This window comes from Sturnus vulgaris, unplaced genomic scaffold, assembly GCF_052056855.1.
Source record: "Sturnus vulgaris isolate bStuVul1 unplaced genomic scaffold, bStuVul1.hap1 Scaffold_87, whole genome shotgun sequence".
Lineage (NCBI taxonomy): Eukaryota > Metazoa > Chordata > Aves > Passeriformes > Sturnidae > Sturnus > Sturnus vulgaris.
Genome location: NW_028276756.1, coordinates 3,256,299 through 3,267,637, shown reverse-complemented (window position 1 = coordinate 3,267,637; position 11,339 = coordinate 3,256,299). Strand labels below are relative to the sequence as shown.

The 11,339-nt window shown below is 47.9% G+C and overlaps 1 protein-coding gene across 3 annotated transcripts; it reads right to left on the bottom strand.

The window, feature by feature from the left end:
• Positions 1 to 238: 238 nt before the first annotated feature.
• On the bottom strand, positions 239 to 10,289 carry LOC148217318 (uncharacterized). 3 transcript variants are annotated; one of them, XM_088158746.1, is made up of 14 exons: positions 10,159 to 10,289; positions 9,556 to 9,600; positions 8,660 to 8,697; positions 7,795 to 7,915; positions 6,607 to 6,651; positions 6,386 to 6,472; positions 6,136 to 6,172; positions 5,708 to 5,759; positions 5,016 to 5,130; positions 3,474 to 4,619; positions 3,133 to 3,231; positions 1,373 to 2,132; positions 1,092 to 1,173; positions 239 to 467 (listed from the first exon to the last, which is right to left on the bottom strand). In XM_088158746.1, exons 6-11 carry the CDS (start codon positions 6,467 to 6,469, stop codon positions 3,190 to 3,192), a joined length of 1,476 nt encoding a protein of 491 aa, XP_088014872.1. In that variant the 5' UTR covers positions 6,470 to 6,472; positions 6,607 to 6,651; positions 7,795 to 7,915; positions 8,660 to 8,697; positions 9,556 to 9,600; positions 10,159 to 10,289; the 3' UTR covers positions 239 to 467; positions 1,092 to 1,173; positions 1,373 to 2,132; positions 3,133 to 3,189. The 3 variants fall into 3 exon arrangements, with proteins under 3 accessions (XP_088014872.1, XP_088014871.1, XP_088014870.1); XM_088158745.1 differs by lacking the exons at positions 7,795 to 7,915; positions 8,660 to 8,697; positions 9,556 to 9,600; positions 10,159 to 10,289 and adding an exon at positions 6,743 to 6,864 and having other exon boundaries at positions 1,361 to 2,132; XM_088158744.1 differs by lacking the exons at positions 7,795 to 7,915; positions 8,660 to 8,697; positions 9,556 to 9,600; positions 10,159 to 10,289 and adding an exon at positions 6,743 to 6,864.
• Between the last annotated feature and the right edge of the window lie 1,050 nt (positions 10,290 to 11,339).

The window sequence follows — 11,339 nt, the reverse complement described above, 5'->3', positions numbered from 1 at the left end:
GCAATCTGAGTGCAGATTTCCTGTCAGCAATAGGTGGCAATATTGTCCTGTTAGTTATTCATAATAGACAGGTTTATAGACCACCAGCACATGGGCCCATCCCGAAAATTCCTTGCACTTGGTTATTTGAAAGGCAGGTACCACCCTCCATCTCTTCTTTTGCAAGGCAGAAAAGCATTACCCTCAAAAAACACAAAGCTTTCCTGAGATAGCCAAAAGAACTTCAAACTGTATTTAAAACAAACCAAAAAATATGCAGGTGCTTTGCATTGAACAGTAAGAAAATGAACAAAACAAAACTGTTTCTGAGTCTCCAAAAGAACAGAGAACATGGAACTATTTACATCCTGGAGACCCAGTTAAGGCACTTGGGCTCCAGTCTCAGTCACTGTAAATTCTGTCTCGTTCAGTGGATGAGCTCAGGCCGGCTCCTGGTCACGTCTCTTGGCTTTGTTCAGCAGAAATCTCTGGAACAAAAGGAGGGATAGAGAAAACATTTGGTTAGATTCATCCAACAGGCACGTCTGGCAGAAGACACTCAATGACTGGAGTGACTTTACTCGAAGAGAACCTGCTGAGCTCTTTGACTTTCAGCAGCTGCCTCTCTATGGAGAGGATTTTTACAGCCTCCCAGCCCTTCTGCCAGGCACATCCCGATTTTTTCCTTTTGCAAGTTTGCCAGCAGATCATGGCAATGCATCCCTTTGCCCAAAGGGGCCCACAAAACTTTGTGTTTTATGGAAAATGACACTGCAAAGGCCCTGTGGGATGGCAGGTTACAGCTTCTGACTCTTCCCCACTGCTTGCACCACAGGACAACACGACATTTGTAATGACTAAACTGGACAAAAACGTAGCAGCAGCTCTAGGAATTCCTTTTGGCAAATGTTGGTCACAAGCCCAGCAAGGAGTCAAAAGTCCAAGTGCTGCCCAGCTGTAGCTAAGCTACTCAGCAGGTGCTCTCCCCCATCCCTCCCTCTCTCTTTGCTCCCAAAATGAGGAATAAGGAAGCAGCAACTGGGGTGGCTGCAGGGCCAGCCCTGTTTGGTGTCTTCAGAAACTGCAGGCAGGGCTGTGAAACAAACACTTACTGTTCCAACTTCAGTCTCCTTGTCTTGTCTTCATTTGGCAGAGAAGTCTCTGGGAAAGGATTCTTCTCATCCCTGCAGATCCCTGAAAAACAACAGAGAGAAAGCTGATCAGAGAGGGATGCCTAAAGCAATTCCAAAGGCCGGCTATCCTAAATTTCCAGAGAAAATGTTCCTTTGTCCCAGGCATAGTCTGTGCTCCAGGATCTCCCCCTCTCGCCTCCTTCCCCAGCAATCCCTCCAATAATGGAAATGGAACCTTGGCTTCTCACTTGGCAACTCACAGTGCTTTGGAATCATTAAACTTCTCCCAGGCATGGAGAAATTCAGCAGCAGGTTTCCTTCTCAGTGGCTGAGAGAGCAGTGAGGGCTGGAAGGAGGAAAATTATCAGGAAAAAATGAGCTATTAGAAGGCAGCAAATACAGGGTGCACAGCCTGGCTTAACTCACAGCCCCACCCTCCCCCAAACATCCTAAATCCCACACCCCAAGCCAACAGTAAACACCCAAATTTTAACAAGCAGCCAATAAAATCCAATTTTATAACCCAGAAATGCAAAGCTGCAAGGGTTATGAAGTATTTTGTAAACAAGCTATAAAACTTCAGGCCCAGGTTGCAGCCACACCCACAGGTTTGTTGTTTCTTATTTTTAAACAAGATTTAAAAGATTTCTGTTTAGAAACACACTCCTTTTTACACCAGTCTTGCATTTGCAGTTGGCTGCAATCAGAAAGAGTTACTTATCTGAGAGGATGTTTCTGAAGAGAATCACACAGCACGTGTGGGTTGCAGGAATCCTCCTGTCAGCTCTCCTGGATATCCATGGTGATGCCCTGGGGTTGTTCCCTGTGATCTTCCTCCACTTTCCTGTGCTTGGCTCCTGGTTCCTGGCAGGGTTATCCGTGGCAGGCAGGTCCAGGTTGTCAGTCTCGGTTCTGAGTCTCTTTTGGCTTGAGTTTGGTGCACGTTGTGCAGCAGTCACTGCCAGCAGTGGTGGCAGCACCACATTCTTCCTCTCAGCTTGGAATGAAGCTTCTGATGCTCTGCACAAGAGAAGGAAATTCATTAATGTGATGCACATACAATGTTCTTAAAAACTTGGCTACATCCTGTACCAGTTCTCACCAGTGTCTCAACTGGACAACGCTTCCAAAGCTGAGAGGCTTCAAGTGACAGGGACTTTTAATTGGCAGGGATTTTAACATTCAATAACACAATAGCCTAGCAGATTTCTGATCATCTGAAATCAGGATGACCAGGGAACTCTGGCAGCAAGAAGCAGCACCGAATAGCTCTCAGCCTTGTTTCACTACTGCTCATTTCCACCATTTTTAGTCAGCTCCTCAAAGTTTCTGAGAACACAGCAAGCAGTGAATCCCAGCTCATGGACTGGAGCCTCAGAAGAGGAGGAAATGAAGTTAAATGCAGTGGGAAGGCTCAGATGTGGGGCTGCACTTCTTGCCTGACCCTGCTGTGCATGGGACAGTCCTCTCCCCTCTTTCAGCACCCACCTTTGCCATGCTTTGGTCCCTACACATTGCACACGTGCTCTCCAGCTGCTCTGCCTTGGCACAGCTGATGCTGCACATCACATTGGACACAGAGCACAGCACCATCCCCAACCTGATCCAGAGCCCTCTCTGCCCAGAAACACCTCCTGCCCCTCCCACTCCAAAAGCCAGCACATGACTAAGACAGCTGCTCACTTTCCCTAAGGAAAAGGGAGCAAAGAACTCCACAATTAAAGCTTTGCCATTCCTACTGCAACTGGAACATCCCTTCCCCCAGCCAAACACCAACCCAAACACCTCTGAGCTTCCAGAAAATGTCAGGAGGGAAAGGTTCCCTACCCTCACCCACCTCCACCTGCAGAGCTGCTTTCTGCACTGGTTGCTTCCAGCATGGAAAGGCCAATCTGCAGCAGGTCAAGTTGCAGAAGGCACACAAAATTAAAAGCAAACTCCCAAGGGTCTGGACAGAAGATACAGTTCTTTTTCTCACCCTTCTGATTTAGATTTACACATCCCACCACTGCATACTCACTTCAGTTTACTGCACTCTTTGTTTGCTGAAGGCTGAAATTTTGGGGGGGATTTTTTCTCATTCCTTTTTCTTCCTGGGAGTATCCCCCTTGTCGTCCCTCTAACAGGAAGAAAGAAAAAAGGGAAAAAAAAATCAGTCAGGTCTTGAAAGTTCACATAAAGTACAGACCAGTACAGCTCCGTTTGACAGATTCTGGTTGAAAACAAAAAATAACACATGGAGCTGTCTTTAGAGGAGAAAGATCATGGCTCTAGTGCCAACCTATGAAGGGAATCTCCACATGGGGTTTTCAAACACCACCTTGGTCATTGTCCAAACCCACCTCCCCTTGCCCCTCTCACCTTCTTCTTTCTAGGGGACTCCTCAGGATTCCTCATTTCTTTTCTCTTCAAGTCTGGCTTCCTCGCAGGCAAGAACAACTTCTTCTCCCCAGGAGGTGAGGGCACTTTCTCCTTGTGCAAATCCCCAGTCCTGTGGCCATTGGGGATGAGGGCATCACCTTCCTGAGCATCTCCCAGGAGTTCAGGCTCCAAAAACCCTTTGGTGTTGGCCTGGGGGCAGCCCTTGTGCTCTCTCTCCTCAGAGGGCTTGTGAAGTGCCAGCTTTGGGTCTTCACTGTCGGTTTTTGGCTTCTCTTTGACTTCCAGCTGATCCTTGCAGGGCTGGTCTGTGACCTCCCCAGGACCAGGCTCACTCTCCTCCTTCCTCACCCTTTTGGGTTTGTTGTGTTCCAGGGGCTCTCCAGGCCTTTTGGTACCCACAGACTCCTTGGGCAAAGGCTCCTTGGTGAGCCCAGGAGGATGCAGGCAGCTCTGCTTAGTCTGAAGATGAGCTCGCTGAGGAGCCTGATCCACCTGGCCACTGCTCTTCTGGGAATCCTTTCCCAGGGAGCCAGAGCTCTTGGGACCATCCTTGGCCACTTGTCCAGAGCTCTTCTGAGGGTCCTTGGCCACTGGGCCACAGCTTTTGTGAGAAGTCTCCTGCTCTTGGCCAAAGCTCTTCTCTGAAGCCTTGGCACCTTGGACAGAGCAGGTGTGAAATTCCTTGGCCACTTTACCAGAGCTCTTGGGAAAATGCTTGGCCACTTGGCTCCAGCTCTTCTGAGAATCCTTCACTGCTTGGCCAGAGCTCTTGGGGAAATCCTTGGCCCTTTGGCCAGAGCTCTTGTGGAAATCCTTGGCCCTTTGGCCAGAGATTTTTTGAGATGTCTTGGCTGGCATGCCAGAGCTCTCCTGAGAGCCCTTGGCCACTTGCTGACAGGTTTGCTGGGATTTCTTGGCCACTTGGCCACAGCTCTCGTGAGGAGACTCCCTTGCCTTGGAGTGCTGCTGGCAGGAGTGGCTGCTGATGCCCTGCTCCTGCTTCTCACCCTCCTCACGTCCATTCCCACGGGCAATTTCCCTGGGACCCTGTCCTGGTGCTGCTCCTCGCTTTGCCTGGGTCATCAGGTTTCCAAGCCACCACTTTTTATCAGCTGGTGGCTCAGGCTGCCAACAAAAAGAGAAATGAAGGATTCAAGACTGATGCCTTTATGGGCTCTTTCTGTCCTAGCACAGCTCACCAGAGCCCAGGGACTCTTGCCCAGAGGTTGTAAGGTCTGGGCTTTGGCCTGTGAAGAATTACTCTAAACTAACAGGCCATGTGCCCTAACTTGCTCCTTGAGCACCACGGATGGATATTTCCTCAATAAAAAACCCATATTTGCCTGTGGGCAAATAGCTAAGCCTTCACTGGAGTGAGAGGGGTCTAACAAAGCAGTATTTGCAGGACACACCAGGCAGCATTTGGAACCAGAGGAGAAGTACAACATCTGCTTCCTTCCTAGGACACCCCCCTGCAGTGGGCAGGGGCTGTGGGAGCCTCTCCATGGTCTCTGCACTCACCTCAGGTGCTGGCAGGTCCAGCACCTTTGGAAGGTCCTCCTCACTGTCACTGGAGCTGACCTCTGGGTCATGGCCTGGGGAGCTGTGGCAGTCCCTGGAGCTCCCTGACAATGAGCTGCTCAATTTTTCAATAAGAAAAAAATCATTGCAAAACTTCTTAGAAGTGTTTTCCTTGGGCACAGGAGATTACTTTCAAATTTCACAGCTACATTTCTATAGCTTTTGTAGCTGTAGCTTTACTCGTTCTGCCAGGCTTCAAAACCATATCCAGGAATGATCAGATTCAGCTGGTATCCCTTAGCATTTATTGCTGTCAACGGCATTATTAGCAGGTTGACACGCACAAAGTGTGATGTTAAGCACCACAGATTAAAAGAAGACTTTTTCAGTCTGGTACATGAAGACCTGGGGGCCTTTTCTTCACTTTCACTTTATTTTGGTTTTAAACACAGTCGCTGTCATCATGACATGGTTTAGTGCACTTGGTGTTGTTGGATTAACTATAGGACTTGATCTTCAAGATCTTTTCCAACCTAAACCATTTCATGAGTCCATCAAGAAATAATTTTTCTGTTGGTGAAAATTCCCTGCATTGAAGTTTTCTGAGAAAAATCTGACTTAAGATAACCCAAATTTTTGTTCATTCCAGGTTCTTTTCCCAGCAGAGATTGGAACAGAGTCTGGTTACTTACGATGTTCTTGGCTCAGAACTCAGCCACGGTTCTGAAGCTGCACCAGCCCGCTCTGGAAATCAAGAATGAAAAGCTTGTGTTTATTTACCTGACCTGTAGCAGATTTTACCCTCTGGTCTCTGAGCACCAGATCAGGCAGGTGCTTTCTTCCAGGAGGGGTTTGCCCCTCAAAGATCAAGATTGTTCATCACTCCAGATGGCAGTGATGAACAAAATACTGCTTGTCCTCTGCTGAACTGCTATCTGGAGTTCCAGGTAATGATTGTTTACAGTTTCTTAAGCCATTCCTCAATTCACCCCTGCTCAGCAAAGCAGAGGAAATCATGCTGCTTCATCAGTGTGAACGCTTGATGGTCTCTGCTCCAAATAACACACAAAATTACCTGTCAGCACACAAAGAACTGGGTTTTCTTTGCATTTCTACTTACCTTGCTTCTGTGCTGCACATCCATCAGGTTGGGACTCCTAGAATGAAAGGACAAAGTAATTTAGCATGTAGCTTAACAACACATCTACTGACTCCAAAACTGTGTTAATGGCACATTAGGGGTATGTGCATTTTGGAAGAAATATTTTGAAAACATTCTAAGAGCTGCCAAACATCTGAGCTGGACTTCTGCTCAGCAGAAAGATCTTTTGTAATTTATCAGAAGCCCTGGGAAAATTGGGCTGGCTTACCTTTGTTGCCACTGCAAGTCTGGAAATCTCTGCTTTAGTTGGTGTCTGAAGAGGTGACAGGAGAGGTGACAGGGGGCTGCTCATGTCCTGCAAAGAGAGGGAGAGAAGCAGCTCTCAGGAGTTTTGCTGATGGACACAGAGGGAGTTTCAGCCTTCCAGAGCCAGAGGGTTCCACCTCCTCATGGATTTGTACAGGAGATCTGGTATTGAAGAGCACCCACCTTCAGGATTCCTTCAATGGACTGCACATAAACGTGCAGGATGTGCTGAAACAAGGAAGAGGGAGCAGTGAGAGTTTGTTTGGATATTTTACTCATTGGTAGCAAACAAGCAAGCACTCAGCAAACATTTGCTGACCAGCAGGTCTGGAAATGCCATGCAAGTCCATTCATAAAGAAATGCTAGTAAGGATTAAGAGCTGAAGCCACCACCGTCACCTCCTGTGAGATCAATGTCTGGCTTCCCTGGCAGTCAGGAAAGAGTCTCCATTGCTGACTTTTTATTCCTGTTCTCAAGACAGTCTGTTCCTGCAGTCTGCTCCCTTGATTGAATATCACTCTCCTTTAGTTGCTATTGAAGCAGCTAAGCTTTGCCTGCAAGGGCACGGGCTGCCTCTGCATGTGAAAGAATTGAGCAAAAAGTTTCATGAGTTCAGAAAAAACACTTTAGAAATAACGGTTCCTAATTCTAGAGAAATTCTCAGTTCAGTTCTAGAGAAGGAGGAATATTTGTCATTGATTCAAATAAAATCAGACTCATCTTTCTGAAGTAAAAAAAAATTAAAAAATAGCCCTGGCTAAAATGCAACCCTTGTAAGGTGTAGTTGGTGCTTGGCTTCCAGTTGAGAGCACTGCTCGTGCTCAGGTAACTCAGGCTGGCTCCAGCCTTCAGCACTGCAGGACTGTGTTATCAAAGACAGGGTCATCTTTGAGACCAAGCAGAACTAAGAAAATATTACATCAACAGGACTGGAAGAAGCAGAAAATGAAAGGAGGAATTTTTCACGTCTAGAGCCATTGTCCAAAGCAGCCATGACCAGAAATCAGTCAGTCAGGGGCCACAGCCAGAGATCCCTACTGCAGAGGATCCAGCACATGCACTCCAGGTTTCATCTCTCAGCTTCAAAAGGGACTAATCCTGGGGTGAAAACTCCAGAAGGACCAGATAATGATGCCAAAGGACAAGGGGGAACACTGCCAGGTTAGGCTCCAGAAGTCCAAGCAGGGCTGTTTCTTGACAAATTCCAAAAGGGAAGCAGAGGGCAAGAAATGTCTGCTGCTGCTGCAGAGGTCTCAGGGGACACCTAAGAGGGACAGGATTTCAGGTCTGCTGTCCTGGCTGCCCTCAGACTGCAGAGAGGGAGGCAAGGGGCTGCTGTGGAGCAGCCTCTGCATTGGATTTGCATTCACCTTGGGTGCTGGTGCTCCTGGAAGTGCAGAGGCTGGCGAGCTGTGGCAGTCCCTGGAGCTCCCTGACTCCCAGCTGCTGGGCTGTGCTGGTGCCACCCTCTTCTGCTGGGGCTGGAGAGCTCTGCAAGGCCCCCAGGAGACAAAATTAAACAGCAGCAGGGGAAAGGTTACTTCCTTATCCCACTGACATGGCAGCATTCCAATCGAAACCCAAACCCTGTGTTTGGCCACTGAGAGCAGAGGGCAGAGGGCCAGGGGAACACATTGCCATGCTCCAAAAATAAAGAACCAGCATCAAAACCCCTCTGGGGGAATAATCAAACCTTCAACATCACACCCAGCCAGACAAAAATGTAAACAGGATCTGACTGCTGTATTGTGAACCTGTCTTTTGCCAACTAAAGCTAAATTAAACACCAAAACTTGCCAGTGCCTTTCTGAAAGCAACAACCCTCAAAGGAAAATTTCCAATAGAGCCCAGCAAATTTCAGGTTGGATTCTTGAGGATTTTTTTATTCTTCCCCTTATGTTTTCACTTCTCCATCTGTGTTCCTTGGTTAAGACAAAAACATAGGATCTACAGACACACTGGAGGAGGGGAGGAGGAGAAAAGAAGGGAGCACCTGGGGAAATCCAAGTCTGGTTCATAGGCAAACTCCAGCATGCCCGGGTTATTCCTTTCTACTTGGAGCTTTCCTGAAAACCCCATAAAACTGAAACCAATTTTCAACAGCAGCTCCAGGCAGCCACAAAGCAAAGCCTGTAGCTACAAGAGGAACCAGGAACCCCTTCCCATCTCCCCCTCATGTGAAAAGGTTTGTTTTTCTAGTTTGGTCTAGAGGGTTGTTTGGCAACACAACTGTACCTTGGAGGAGCAAGTGAAGGAGGTGGCTTTTCCACAACCTGTTTTGTTCAAAAAAAACAAAGAGGAGAGGGGGAGGCAAGGTTAGCTCAGGGAATTCAGCAGAGTGCAGCAAGTGGGGAGGATTTCAAGATGTGTGTGCCTGGTGTAGGCACCATCTAAAGCTGACTTGGTGAGCAGCACTCTGCACTCCCACCTCTGCCTAACACACTCAGATCATTATTGTCAGCTTTTGCTGACAGTCAAGGTAAAATGGGGTTTGTGCTTCCACACATGACATGCTTCAAATGGCCATGAAAAACATCAGATTTGGAGACGACAGCTGGAACAAAAGTGGGAGTCCTTGAAGCATTTTCCATTCATCCTCTGGCTCAAACGTGACAGCTCTACAAATGCAGAGCCTACTGAAAACAATGGGAGAGAGGAAAGAGAAGTTTGCTGCCACATTGGCCCTCTCAGAAACACTCAGAAGCTCAAGGGCATCTGGGTCTCTGTAACACCCTGTGCTGCAAGCATGGGGCTGGTTTCCCTTTGTTGGCAATGGGAATTGGGAAGCCCAGACACAAGGCAGCAGGCCCAGAGCCTTTGGGCAAGGGGAGCTCGGGAATGGAAACCTCCAGCTTGAGGAAGGAGCAGCTCTGGCTGCTTAGGATGAGCTGTCATGGGATGGCTCTTGAACTGCTCTAGAGAGTGTTACAGACTGAGAGGAAGGCTGAACTTACAACATCTTACAGCTCCAGCTTTTATCTCGACTTCTCCTCACCCACCCCAAAACACACTTTCAGGGAGGGAAACATCTGCTGAGTGAACAGGAGCTGAGCAATGCATTCCTTCCCCACCCATTTCCTTCATCTATGTAAAACAAGAAATGCAGAGATCTATTCTTGAAGAGCACCAACCTTCCAAGATTTTTCAGTGGATGGCACACCAATGGGCTTCTTTTCCTGAAACAAGAACAAGGGAGGCAGGAGTTGATTTGGGTTTTTTACTAATTGACATGCACTCAGCCAGCATGTGCTTACCAACAGCTCCAAAAATGTCATGCAAGTCCATTAATAATAAAATGCCAGTAAGGATGAAAAGGCCCATCTGAAGGGGAGTGAATAATGGAGACCAGGTGGAAAACCAGCTGAAATCCTCACAGTCACCTTCTCCTCCTCTGAGGAAAATGTCTGTGTTCCCTTTGGAACCTGGCAGTCAGGAAATATTGTTTCCATTCTTAAACTACTACTACTACTATTACTACTATTTATTATTATTGTTATTACTGTTGTTGTTGTTGTTATTATTACTGTTGTTGTTGTTGTTGTTATGTAAGTATGCTTGTACAGTCTTCTCCCTTTTTTTAAGCAGCTAAGCTTTGCCTTCAGGGGCACAGGCTCCCTCTGCATTTAAAAGAGTTGAGCAAAAAGATTCCTTGGTTAGAAAAAAAAACAGTCAGGAGTAATGGTTGTCAATTTTTCTAAGCCAGTTCTAGAGAAAGAGGAATATTTCTCATTCACCCAAATAAAATGAGACTCCTTCTTGTTCTAAAGGCCACAGCAGTCTGGATAAGACACGGAGTTCTGACACATCTGCAGATGCAACACAGTTTATGCAAGTTCTGGCTGACTTTAGCCATCCTCTTCTTGCCCCTGCAGCATTTGCAAATGCCCAGCTACCGTTTCTCACTCTCCCGTGCTTGGCCAAGTGATGGATTCAGCAGCCAGATTTGGAGCTGGGCATGTTCTGCAGAGCTGAGCCCACCCCCAGCTGATGGCAGAAGCTGCCAGGGATTCCAAGCCTCTCTCAGCTGTTTCTGGGCACCCCCTCCTTCCCCTCCCTCACCACCCTCTCCAAGGAAGATGCAGCATCCCTGCTCCTTTCTTCACACTGATACTCCCTGACATTTGTCATTCACTCCAATAAAATCAGACTCATCCAAGCAGCAAGGACAAACACTGCCCATTGCTGCTGGCCTGAGGGCTGATTGCAGCACTCTGCATTTCCAAGACTTTGAGACCAGGAATGGTGCTTTATTTTTTTGGCACAGAAGAATGGCTCCTGCAGAAGGCAAGGCCCTGCACTGCTTTGTTCTCTCAGCTTCCTCTCATTTTCCACAAGGTATTGCCTACAGTCCTTTGCAGTTGATCACCAGCCTTTTCCAGGAAAAGCTGACTGCAGCCTCCAGCTCTTCCTTCTCCTCCCAAAGGCCAAACACAGTTTGAAAACTATCTCCCTGGCTCTCCTGGCCCAGCTGCCATGGCTCAGCACTGTGAACTTCGACCTCCCATAGGGCACAGCAACATCCCAGTGCTGAAGGATGAGCCTGGCAAAACCCCAAAACACATCTGGAACCAAGTGCCAAGGCTCAGCCACCAGCCAGGAGTGTGATGATCCCCTGACCTTGAGGGACTGCCAACAACAGAGGGCCCCAACAATTGCACTCACCTGGACAGGCTCAGGAAGGATTTTGGATGGTGGAGCTTTGGCTTCTGGCCTCTGTTTGGAGACAACTTCATTGCAGTCCTTTGGGTTCTGCTTAGTGTTAGGCCTGAGGCCTAGTGATTGCAGTGAGAATTCCTTCCCCATGTCCTCATATGGGTTTGTCTTCCTGGAGGCCAGACCACTCCTGCAGGTCTGTGACATGGATTTGGACATTTCTGGAAACCACAGAGGACTTGGAGGGGACTCCTGCCATGGG